General features: G+C 54.3%; 1 protein-coding gene across 1 annotated transcript in view; it reads left to right on the forward strand.

Annotated features, from left to right (window-relative positions):
* TRPM5 (transient receptor potential cation channel subfamily M member 5) overlaps window positions 1–12904 on the forward strand; it is a 52665-nt gene that overhangs the window by 35103 nt on the left and 4658 nt on the right. Inside the window, exons 16-25 of the mRNA XM_078863774.1 lie at window positions 2820–2915; window positions 3462–3702; window positions 4371–4489; window positions 4691–4823; window positions 6304–6478; window positions 6912–7074; window positions 8184–8365; window positions 8500–8632; window positions 10130–10202; window positions 11403–11502. Of these exons, the coding sequence (XP_078719900.1) occupies window positions 2820–2915; window positions 3462–3702; window positions 4371–4489; window positions 4691–4823; window positions 6304–6478; window positions 6912–7074; window positions 8184–8365; window positions 8500–8632; window positions 10130–10202; window positions 11403–11502 (1415 nt within the window). The remainder of the gene's footprint in view (window positions 1–2819; window positions 2916–3461; window positions 3703–4370; window positions 4490–4690; window positions 4824–6303; window positions 6479–6911; window positions 7075–8183; window positions 8366–8499; window positions 8633–10129; window positions 10203–11402; window positions 11503–12904) is intronic.

Here is a 12904-nt window from a genome sequence, read left to right on the forward strand (position 1 = left end):
TGCCGTGTTCTCGGTCGACCTGGCCACACATGATAGCTCATCGGAGTGGCTGATATCATCATAATGATCATATGTGGAAATTTATAGCAGCAGCCAAATAATTTAAACCCATGTTTCTCAATGCGGAAGGAGACAAAACCAGAGCAATCTGGACAAAACTCCATGCGACCATGGATAGAGAGAACATGCAGACTCCAAATATGCAACAGGCATCATCAGGGTCCGAATCGAACCGACGAACTCCTGCGTACCAGGCAAGCGAGATATAAATATTGGTTTGACTGTCACGTGGTAACCATTACTCTGTAGTAGCAGGGCTGGTGGGAAAGTGCTGCCCTCTAGTTTGGTGTGGACCAGACGTCACTTGAAGAAGGGATGTCCAAAGTAGCTCTGTGATATCTGCTTCTTTGTACCACGACGTTACGACGATAACAGAATCGGGACACAATCCGGGGAAGGCGTAAAAAAAAAAGTGCGTATGAGGCTGATTCAACTCAAACCCACTTCAACCCGGACCCAACCCATCACCCCAGAGCGGCAGGCGATGGTCGATTGAACGGGAAGAATAAGATTATTGGCCCAAGTATAGCAGCAGGAACGCAACCGGGCGTGGCGGCGGCGGCGGCGTTGCCATGGGCACACGCGTCGCGTGGGCGTTGTTACCGGGGGTTAAATCTAGAAGCGTGAGGCATGGACCCTGCGGGGTCGCTCCCTCCGGCTTGGGTGGCTGGGCGACGACCGGGTGTGACCGTGCCCGCATTGAGATCTCCGCCCTTCTTAAATCAATCTCAATTATGTGATGAGTTTCTCGGTGGCGGGCAAGCGGGTGGGCGGACGGACGGGCGGATGTTTTTGCACGTCTGCAGACATGACCGGGCGTCTCGTTCAGCGTGTGTGTGTATGCGTGGTGCTGGCCACCCACCCCCCTCGTGTGCTGTTCCGGCCTTTATAGGTAGGCTCGCTAAACAGCACTTGCCCCAACAGTATGTTAAGGCTATACGGGGGATCTTTGTCTTGGTATGTTGAACTTCTTTCGCAACGAGTGAGTCTCTCACCCCCCTTCAGGGGCGTTGTCACAGAGCTGCGGGGGGGCAGGGGGGTTACAGGGTCCGGTGTGTTTGAAGTGGTGCCGATAACGCTCCGCTGTTGCCTTTAATCGGAGCAGGTCACCGGCAGCATGATGACGAAGGAGCTGACGATCAAAATTGCACGCCGAGGCACATATCATGTACATATGTACGTCCGCACATTGAACGTCTTTCACACAATTCGTAGACAACCGTGCTAACCGGAGGTTCGGGGGAAGGACAACAAACTATACACAAAAAGCAGTTCTAAAGAAACGATTTTCCTAATATAAGAAGGAAGAGCGTTCCAGACGGCCGCAGAAGTTCATCTGAAATGCAGGCGCACGCTTAGAATTCACACGGAGGGAGAGACATAATGACGAAGGCGTGGATTGGAGAGCTTGCGCGAGTTAGCGACGTCGCGTGTTGACTGTCGAGGAAAGCGAGCGCGCTTGGGCATGGCACGTTGCTCGGAGTGAAGATGGCCGGCGGTCGAGACTAACCGCTGAGCGGCCGGCATAGAAGGAGAGTGCGTCCGAGAGAACGAGATGGAGCGATTTAAATCCGCTCGTGTGCAGGTACCAGGTGGATCCTTGCACCGCGAGATCGCGAGAGGCGCCAATGGCTCATGGAGGTCTACATCCAGCAGTGGATAGATCGTGGATGAGGCCGATGGCACTTGTGGTCGGTCTCGGCGGCACGGTGGTTGAGCGTATAGCTCGAGACGAGAAGGCCGTGAGTTCAAAATCTCGGCCGAGCCCATCATCAATCCTGGCTCATTAAAATGGGTAGCACTATGCAAGAGGTTCGCAGTGTTCGACCTTTGGATAGACTCGTCCGCCTTTCGTAGGAATGTTGAAACTCCACTGCGAGCTCGGGCCTGTATTTGCCCTGTGCTTGCACGCGTTGGTGGTTTGTTTTAATTGGGCAGAAGTACGTGCACGGTGAAGCTCACGGGCACTAAACACAGCGGCTGGGCCCAAGCCCAAAGTCCCCAAAACGGTTAGCGGCGAGCAACAAGCAACACGGTGAAAGTTGAAAGTATGATAAGAGTTCACACCTTTCTTGATTGGACAAGGAAGTGAGTGATTTTGGGGGGGGGGGGGGGGGACAAAGAGATGACAATGGGAGGGAAGAAGCAGAAAGATAAGTGTTGTGACCTGCAATGTTGGTGAGTGTGTAAGTGGGATGCGTGAGTGAGCGGTTGGGTGCGTGAGCGAGTTATCACCTGCAGTGATCGTGGTTGAACACCAGTGTGATGGATGAGATGAAACAGTCTGCTAGGCCGAGTCCACAACACGGGTGAAGGAACCGTGGTAGTAGCAATGTAAGAGCGCTATGGAGATGACTGACCTCCGGTGAGCGAGCAGTGGCAAGATGTTAACTACCTCACCTGGTATACAGGAGGTTGTGGGTTCAATCCACACCCTGACACCTGTATATTTGGAGTTTGCATGTCTCTCTCCATGTGGTTGTGTGAATCTTTCTCCGGGTCCTCCCCATTTAGAAACATACGATAAGAATGTTTTGGCACGATACATTTTCACACCATAAGCCCGCTACGTTGGGCTATCATTTGTGAAAGACCAGGTCACTTCTGAAAAAGAGCTACATAGCTCAGTGGGGCCTTACCTGTTAAAATAAAAATTAGTTTATAGTTTTAACGGCGGATCATCAACGGACCGGTGTGACGATGGCCGTCTCACCGCACCCACCGTACCCACCTCCCCCGTGACCCCGTGTGGAGTGCAGCGAGCTCAGCATACAGAAGCCGTCGGCGTTGGAGATGGACAGCGTCCCAGACGGGGATAACCCCATGCTGAGCCTGCTGCAGAAACTGGACGAAAAGTGAGCGGGCCCTGCCTGCCACCCACCCACCCGCCCATACAGCTGCCTGTCCCTCCCTCGCGCATCTCCCACCCACCCACCCACCTACATCTCCCACACCACCGGCCCCTATTACCTGCCCTGCCTACTCTCACGCATCTCCCACCCGCACCAAAGACACAGTTCCCCCGCATGGCCTGACCAGGCTGTTGGGGCAAGTGCTGTTAGCGAACACCTTTAAAGGCCGGCACGGCACACGAGGGGGTGGGTGGCCAACACCACGCCCGACCGCATTTGTCTCCCCAGTGGCGATGTTTACACACCGCACCAGGTACTCATTTGAGGCTGAGTCGACCTAGGGGAAGCCCATGACCGGTCCGGGCATCTATCACCAGTGTTGGCCATGAGCGGGAATCGTACACGGGTCGCCGGGTTCATAGCGCTGTCCACTAAACTAAAGTGAGTGGCCCTGCCACACATCCACCCCGACACCTGCCTCTCCCACTCTCACACATCACCCACTCTATGGCTCTCTAAACCCTTGGACTTTGTCGTTTTCCCACGCAGGGACATCGAGGGAGTGACCACGTCGATGAGGGAGCACTACACCTGCAGCCGCCGCTGGACGCGCTTCTGGGGGGCGCCCATCATCGTGTTCCTCGGCAACGTCGTCACCTACTTCATGTTCCTCTTCCTCTTCGCGTACGTGCTGCTCGTCGACTTCCGCCCCCCGCCCGTAGGCCCGCGGGGGCCCGAGATCTTCCTCTACTTCTGGGTCTTCACGCTCGTGTGCGAGGAGATACGCCAGGTGAGTCGGGGGGGGGGGGGGAGGGGCCAGCCAATGGGGGGGAGGGCGCGCGCACTACATTTTGTGCGTCGCGAGCGCAAAGCGACGCGGAATTTTTTTTTCCAGCAATAAATTTGTTCGGATTTGTGTTGTCGCGACCCCCTTCACTACCAGATGTGGCCACAGAGGCGAGGAGATGTTAACTACTTCACCTGGTGTACAGGAGGTCGTAGCTTCGATTCCGAGCAGGATTTTTCCCGGGTCCTCCATTTCTCCCCCCACATTTAGAATCAATGTGCGTTTAGAGTATTTGGCTGCTATAAACTTCCACGTGGTAAGCCACTTCGTTGAGCTATCATTTGTGGCCAGGTCGCCTCTGAAAAAGAGCCACATAGCTCAGTGGGCCTTACCTGATAAAATAAAAATAGTTTAGTTTAATTTTAAAAATGTACGCGTGCAGGCGTTTCACAGCGCGCCAATTGTTACCCTTCCGGCTCACGCACCCAGCGGGTCGAGGAACGATTCTCACAGCCAAATTGTAGAAGCAGTTAGACGAGCGACGTTTCGCTGGGGACTTCGCCGAGCATCATCGGCACGAGGGCCAGGAAGTCCCAACGAACAAACAACACAGGAAGCGAGGATAAGCGCGTTGGACGCTGACCTCGCGGCGTTTCTTTCCCCGTCGGCAGAGCTTCCACAAGGTCGGCAACATCTCGCTCGTGCACTCGCTCAAGCAGTACATTGAAGACTTCTGGAACAAGTGTGACATCATCGCCATTTCCCTCTTCATCCTTGGCCTCATATTGCGGTGAGCTTTCGCGGTGTCCCTCGTGTCTACGGCTGCACGCACGCACGGCGATTGCGGCTATTGCGTTTACGTGGAAAGGACAAGGACGCATATTCGCGTGTCTGTGTGTGTTGCATGTGTCTGTGTGTGTCACGCGTATCCGTGTGAGAGTGTGTCACGCGTGTCTGTGTGTCACGTGTGTCTGTGTGTGTGTCGCCTCAGGATGTTCCCGTCCCGGTTTAACGATGGCCGAGTCGTCTTCTGCCTCGACTACATGGTGTTCGCCATGAGGCTCATCCACATATTCGCCGTTCACAAGCAGCTGGGACCCAAGATCATCATCGTGGGGGGCATGGTGAGGTCCCCTTTGACCCCCTGAACCTCGCAGCGGTGACGCGACCGGGGCGACAGCCCGTTGCCGGGAGGGGGGGGGGGGTTCGCGATTCGAGCTTCCCCAGCATGCCGTCCTGGTGAACGCTGTGGGCGTGCTGATGACCGTACGAATGCGGCGACGTGCACCTCACGAGTGGAGGCTCGACGTGCCGTGACGTCGTTTGAAGAAGTAATCAATCGTCGGGCCTTGCTCGCGAAAGGCGTCACAGTTCGAATTTTGAAGAAGATAAAAAAGCGGTCCCCAGAATGACTCAGTTGGGATAAAACACTAATTTAACATCGCCCCCTACTGTGAAACCGCTGCGGACTATACTCGACTGTGAACCACAGCACGCCTTGACGACAGCCTGGCGCAGTGAGAGTGGCGCAAATACCGAACGTGCTCGCGATCAGCACGGTTGGCCACGTACGGTGCGAAGGAAACTTAACACACGCATGCGCGTGCGTACAAATGTGCTCGCGATGTGATTTGATGACCCTCGAACCAAGAGGCCTCACAACCCCTGCCCCCCCCCCCCCCGCCGCACAAATCGAGATCCAAATCCTCTCCGCCAGAATCGACGTTTGAACGCGGACATGCGTCGTCCGTTTGTCAATCCAGCGCTGAACGGTGGCCTCCCCATCCCCACACCTTGCGGGTCGGGGGAGGGGGGGCGGGGCGGTTATTTGACCATACTTCACCGCGTTGATAAGTGCCGTTGGTGGCGTGTGAGCAGAGAGTCGCAGCCTAACCATCGCTGCCCACCGCGGAGTCCCGCGGCCACCTATGGCAACCTGTGTGTGTAGAGTGGTAAACCTACGCAAGCAATATCCTGCCTCGGAGCTGCTTAGCATTGGGAGTATTTAGCTGCTGCTGTAAGTGTCCACGTGATAAGCCACTTCCTTGAGCTATCGTTTGTGATGGCCAGGTCACTTCTGAAAAAGAGCTACGTAGCTCAGTGGGCCTTACCTGGTAACAAAAATAAAATCTTTAGCGTCTGAGATCTTGCATACAGGATCCATTGCTTCAGGAGCTAGGTGGAGATCGTGAGAGATGACGATGGCTTGGGGAGACCGTTCACTCAGCAGTTGATAGATCGCGGCAGATGATGATGACAGCTCTCCTGGTATCTTCCCCCCCCCCCTTTGATTTAACAACACGCGAATATGTGCTTACAAACAGCAGGTACACCTCCCATAATGCATTGCATGTGTGGCTTTTCGACCACCACATTGCATGTACGATGCTCTCAGCCTTGTCTACACCACCGGCTCAGTAGAGCTGCACGTATGGCCGTATTACTGCGCTCGTTTTCTTTCTGCTCTCACCACTATTCAATGTTTGACTGCCATGCGTTACCTGCCATGCGACTAACTCCCCTCTCTCCCTCTCTCTCTCCCCTCACTCTCTCTCACTCCCTCTCACTCCCTCCCTCTCTCCGGCTCGGCATCACGGTGCTCAGATCAAGGACGTGTTTTTCTTCCTCTTCATCCTGGGCATCTGGCTGATCGCGTACGGCGTGGCCACCGAGGGCCTTCTGCACCCCGACGACACGCGCCTCGACTGGACCTTCCGCCGCGTCCTCTACCGCCCATACCTGCAGATCTTCGGGCAGATCCCGCTCGACGAGATGGACGGTCGGTGTTCTGGCGGTGGCGGGGAGTGCGATGTCGTCGTCGCGATATCGTCGTCGTCGTCAACATCGTTGTCATTGTCGTTGTCGTTGTCATCATCGTCGTCATCGTCGTCATCATTGTCATCATCATCATTGTCATTGTCGTCATCATTGTCATCATCATCGTCATTGTCATCATTGTCATCATTGTCGTCATCGTCGTCATCATCGTCATTGTCATCATCATCATTTTCATCATCGTCATCATCGTCATTATCATCATCGTCATTGTCATCATCATCATCACCGTCATCATCATTGTAAACAACTTCAGTCATCACGGTCATCCTAAACATTGCACTATAATTAGTCAAAATTATGATGATTTCGAATATTATCATGATTGATGATGACGACGACGATGATGATGATGATGATATCCGTTGGCTCATCAGCCGTGAAGATCTTGAACTGCACGGACGACTCGATGGAAGGCATGATGGGGAGCAACGCGGCGTGCCCCAACACCTACGCCAACTGGATCGTCATCCTCCTCCTCGTCATCTTTCTGCTCGTCACCAACGTCCTGCTGCTCAATCTGCTCATCGCCATGTTCAGGTGACCACCAGGGCTTCAGCCGTAGTGGGAGCAGAGATGGTCACGACCCCCACCCCCTCCGCCCCCCCCCGCACTGCCCCGCATTGCACGTGGACTCTTCCGCTGCGAATGCTGCGCACCAACCGAGTGCCTCGTATTTACGTTGGACCATTCCAATTGAACGAGTGGCGCGGGGGTGAAGGGTTGTGCGGGGATCTGATTAATGTCCCTCCACCTGAATCCCTGGAGTCACCTCATGGCACGCGGGAACATGTTACTGCCTCTTCTCTTTCGTACGTCCGATGTAGATGCAGAGCAACAACTGCAATTTCACATGCAGGTGGTCAAATGTCACTGCCTGATAGACATTTCCACATTTGCCAGGGCTGCCACAAGGGGTTTTGGAGGCCCAGGGAAAAATTCCAGATAAGGCCGACCAGGGCCACTTTCGGAGGCCTCTTGCCATCTGAGGCCCTGGGGAACTACCCATGATCGATTGATGAACTTGCGTTATGTTTTGTGATTGCAGTTCGATACAAACATGCATTTATTTTATTGTGTTGTTTTAACAATCTTGTTTCGTGGTTACATTTATTTCAAAACAGAAATTCAAACGGCAATCGCAATGGCAATTAGTTGTCCGGGAATGGCGTCACCCGTGTCTCCAAGGCTCGTTCTCAATAGGGTCCCGCTGCATTGGGATGTTTGGCCGATTCGATTAGTGAGTGTTTGTGGCATCACGTGGCAGGAAACCCGAGAACCTGGAGGGGGGTAACACTCAGCATCGCCACCTCCTGGCAGCGCCACGAATGACACCAATTTTGTCATTAATATTCCGGCACGTGACATATAAATGGTACGTACAGCCTTTTGTTAATCCACTGCTGGAGACGAAGTACACCCCGTGATGTTTTCGGCCATGGGGGTCATTTGACCATACTTCACCATGATAGTGCGAGTTTGTGGGGCTCAAACCAGGCGGCGTTGGCGGTGGACGGGAATCCAACTGGTTGCCGGGCTCATGGCGCTGTGCGCTAACTGCAGCGCCGCCACTCTCGCCCCCGACCCCCCCACCTCCTTGAGTCCTGGAATTCACGTGACTCTTCCCTCTGCCTGGCTGTGGGACCCAGTTACACCTTCTCGCAGGTGCAGGGGAACAGCGACAAGATCTGGCGCTTCCAGAGGTACAACCTGATCGTGGAGTACCACGACCGGCCCTCCCTCGCGCCGCCCTTCATCATCATCAGCCACATCAAGCACCTCGTGCGCAAGTTCGTCTTCAAAGCCACTGCCGAGAAGCACAAGCACTTCAGTGAGTGACCCACGGCGCGGTTAACGTCACTGTCATTACGCTCGCTTGCAGGGGGTCCCTTCCTCGAGCGAGTAATTTCGGGGCCGCGCCTTTACCCTTCCTCGGAGCTAATGCCGAGCGCCGTCCGAATGCAGTGCAGTCGCTGCAGGAGGATGTGGACCAGCGACTCATGGTGTGGGAGGGCATCCAGAAGGTCAACTACCTGACCGACACCATCCTTCGTAAGCGCGACTGCAGCGAGGAGCGCCTCAAGAGGACGTCGAAGAAGTAAGGCTCGGCGTGACCCCCCCCCAAGCCCCCCCCGACCCTCGGCGTTGTGGCAAGGCGGCGCCGTTAGATTCCAGCCGTGCACACCCGTGCGATGTTGGCAAGGGGGTACGAAGGAAATGACGCAGAGCACAGGAACGGCCGATTTGAGGCGCACCACTCGCTCTGCCGAGGGTCGCTGCCCGACGCGGCTCGGGAGCCGCGTTGGGGCGCAACGTCGTCGCGTGTCGATTGCCGTTGAATTCGCTCCTCGTAAAAGTCCGAAGCGGCCGGTGAGCAGATTTATCGGGTCACGAATCTCATCGATTTGTACGACTGTGGCCACGTCGTGCCAAGTAATATCTCTGTGGACGGCACAGATCCCCCCACAAATGTTGCGGAGGCTTGATGACAAACGTTTTGGCACGAACACGACTGCCAACATGGCCATAACCCAAAAACAGATACGGATCGTAGCGTTGGGTACGAGTCAGTTTGAAGAAATTACCGCTCGGAAGCTCTCGTAGAGAGAAGCAACAGGAGAGCTTCACCATTCTTACCCGATGAAGCTGATTGTAACTATCAGCGAAACGTCGCACTACTCAAATTTAAAATGCTGTTGATTCTCTCTTCAGCACACCGGTGGGCTTAAGAAGTGGATTATTCTGTCCTTTGAAAAACGTGACACATTTTTTACTATTTGGCCGTGTCGGGTGGTGGAGGGTTACGACACATTTATAAATAACGCGATCTGACCTAAAAACCTATATTATGAATAATATTGGTCGCGAAAGCCTACGTGTTAAATTCAGTGTAACGTCTCCCCATGTCGTAAAATGGCCCATAGAAGGCCGACGTCACAGAACTACTTCTGAGTTCCCTTCAATTGCCACTCATCGACACTAGGTGGTGCCACCTCCTCACGTGCCTTGCTGTCGAAGAGCTTGTCACGTGGCAGTACAATTGAGGGAATTTAAGTGTCAAGCTCATGCACGTCAAATGACAAAGATGATCCCCCGTGTAGCGTTCGGAGACTTTTTTTCGGAGCAAGTGCTGTAAGCGAGCACCTGGCTGCCTTTATCTCCCTAATTATGATATTCACACACTGCACCAGGGACTCATTTAAGGCTGAGTTGACCGTGGGGAGACTCGGGACCAGATGAAATGTTCGCCACTGTATTGTTCGCGATCGGGAATCCGGCTCACCGGGTTCGAGCGCGGTGCGCTAACCACTGAGCCGCCGCTCCTCCAAACACACACACGCACGCACGGGCGTGACCACGCTTTCACATCTTATCTCTCCCCAATGCAGAAGGGCCATTTCCCAGCACGTGTCGCCTATTGTATAGGGTATCTTGTTAACCTTCCGGGTTAGTCCTAATTGACGAACGCGTTGAGGTTTTACGGTTGACCAATATGGCACTCGCTTTATGTATGAGAAAAAAAACGCAACGGAGAGTGCGAGAGTTGTACTGAGTGTTGTACTGAGCGTGCCGGGGTGGCGTGTCGTGCCCGCAGGCTGGACATGGTGCTCAAGCTGGCACAGGACATCCAGGTCCAGGAGCGGAGACTCAACAGCCTTGACGCCCAGGTGAGGGGGTGTGTCGAGCGCTCGCGTGAACGTTTATTAATCGTTGCGTCGTCCGTTACTTGTTTTGCTCGTTTGCCCCCAGTGTAATTCTCGCCGAGTGTCAAGGGGCGGCAAGGGGGGGCAGGGTGGTGCCATGGTAACGCTTGTGCCTCACCAGCAGCAATGTCACTTCGCTCTATTACAATGAGCGCTTTCCCCATCTTGTACAGACGCTAGCAACCCGAATATCCTTTTGACATGAACGACCGACCGTCCGTCCGTCCCTCCCAGCCAGACAGAATATTTTTTCATCTTTTATAGGGCCCTGTCTCTCCACATTTCTCTTGCCTTCTCTGGGCCATATATCCCAATTTATCTCGATTTCTCACTCTGTCTCTTTCTGAATCTCTGTTCCTCTGTCCTCTCTTCTATCCCTCCCTTTCTCTTTATTCCTCTCCTCCCTCACGCACTTCCCTCCCCCTTATCTCTCTCCCTGTTTCTCTCTCTCGCTCTCACCCTCACTCCCCGTATTCCTACCTCTCCGTACCCCATCTCATTCTCTCTCCTGCCTCTCCCGAATCCTCCCTCCCACTGCTTGGCACTTTCCCCTCACTCTCCTCTTTCCATTTTTGCTCTCTCGCTTCGATCTCTCCATTTCAGACTCCCCTTTCACTCTCTCCCCGCCCCCCTCTCCTCTCTGTTCCCCTCCATCTCTTCCTCCCTATTCCATCTCCCTCGCTTCAATCTCCCTCCTCTATCCCTCTCCTCTGTCGCATTTCCTGCGGGATCCACATCCGAGACGGGGGGTGGGGGCAGGGGGGGGGGGCGGCGCCGGCATGACGCCATGGGATGCGGGTGACGTCGTCAGCCGGCAACCATTTTGTTGATATATATTCATTAATTTATTCACCACGGACAGTCGGCGAGGGACCATTGGCGCTAAACGTATGACCTCTTGCGACAGCGTTCGCATAAACTGCTCTTGCTGCCTTAGACCGGCATGTTTCGAGTGATTTGTTTGACCCACGTCCTACGGGCGTGGTGCCATTCCATTGGGGGTCACAGTCCACCTTTGACCGTCGACCGCCAACTGAAGTGCGCAAATTTAGTGGAATTTGCGCATCAAGACGGGCCGACGTGACATGAAACGTGTATACACATTCTCCGCTGTGCCCATCGTTGGTTTGTGTTGTTGTTGTTCTTGTGCGTGGCGTCGCGTAGTACGAGCAGATGAGATACTGCGCCAAGGCGCTGTCATGGCTCATCGAAGCCCAGAAGGAAACGAACAAAGACTTGACCATGGTGCCGCCGGTGTGTCCAGGTGAGACCATCGCTGTGCTTGTGCGACAACCAATGCCACTCGCTTTGCGCCAGAGCCGGGTCGCCGAATTACACAAAGCGGAGGTTTGGCAGCGTCTGGCCGGCTCGCCTCGTTACACCTGGCCCCCCTCCCCCGTCACATCTGGCTGTGCCATCAGGATCAGAATATGTTCATACTGGAGGAATTCTATGAGCTATGAAGCTCTTTTCTTTTTTTTTAGATGTTCAGTAGGCGGCGGCCATATTGAGACGGAGACATCGTCCTTGTGCTGTGCACGGATGGACTGTTGGGAGTGGACGGCTGGGCTGGAGTGAGCTACGGTCCTTGGCTCGGTCAAGTGCAGTAGTAGTAGTAGTCATATGTTACCCAGGAGAGCGTCACAGATTCTCTAGACTCATTCGCAGGAGGTGTGGTCCTGCTTTTAACAATTCCTTCTGAATAGGGGCGTGGCTTTGTATGGGAGGGAATCGAGGGGACAACGCTGAAAGTTCCGTACGGATGGCCCCACAAAATGCGCGTTGCTGTACTAACACCCCCCCCCGGCCACCGCGCAGTTTCGGCGAGTTTCACACGTCTCCATTGTGATCCGCCAATGTTTCGTCTCCAAAGGGCTGGATCTCAAGCGCGCATAGCCACCACCACGGGGCAGCGCCTGACGTCGTCAAAAACGTGGGTGGAACCCTGCGAGCACAAACGCACGCCGCACCGTGCGACTGGTGGGCTCCATACGTCGGTCGCGTTGTCAGCCCCAAATATGTTAATCACACCTCCGATTAGCCTAGTTGGCTACGTATGGTGTGAAATAAGTTGAACGTACATGCATGCATAATCATCATGCGTGTGATAATTACCACAAATAATAGCTCAATGAAGTGGCTTATCACTTGCAAATTTATAGCAGCCAAATTCTCTAAATGCACGTTGCTTATGAATGTGGAGGGGAAAAAACCAGAGGACCCGGAGAAAAATCCACGAGACCACGGGGAGAGGGACACGCAAACTCCAAATATACAGCAGCAGGCGTCCGGGTCGGGATCGAACCCACGACTTCCTGCATACCAGGTGGAGGAAGTCAACATCTCGCCTCCTACCTCTGATACATGCACGCATTGCATTGTGTGCGTCGAGGAATGGATCGTGGTACATGCACGTCGTAAGCAAATTTTGTCACTGCCCCCTATGACCAAATCGGCTGGAATGCGAGCCATCTCGTTAGACGTCACGAGTTAAACAGGGTTGAGTCTGGACAGCGATTGGCCGAGTGACCAGCGGGCACAGCGCAGGTGCTACAGGCTGTCGCTGCTGCTCGGCAATGCGGCAAAATTCATCGCACTGTACTTCTGTGCCGCCCCAACCCCCCCCCCCCACCACCACCTTCATCAACCGGCACTGACCATCGCGG

Source organism: Lampetra fluviatilis, chromosome 16 (genome assembly GCF_964198595.1).
Source record: "Lampetra fluviatilis chromosome 16, kcLamFluv1.1, whole genome shotgun sequence".
Classification (NCBI taxonomy): domain Eukaryota; kingdom Metazoa; phylum Chordata; class Hyperoartia; order Petromyzontiformes; family Petromyzontidae; genus Lampetra; species Lampetra fluviatilis.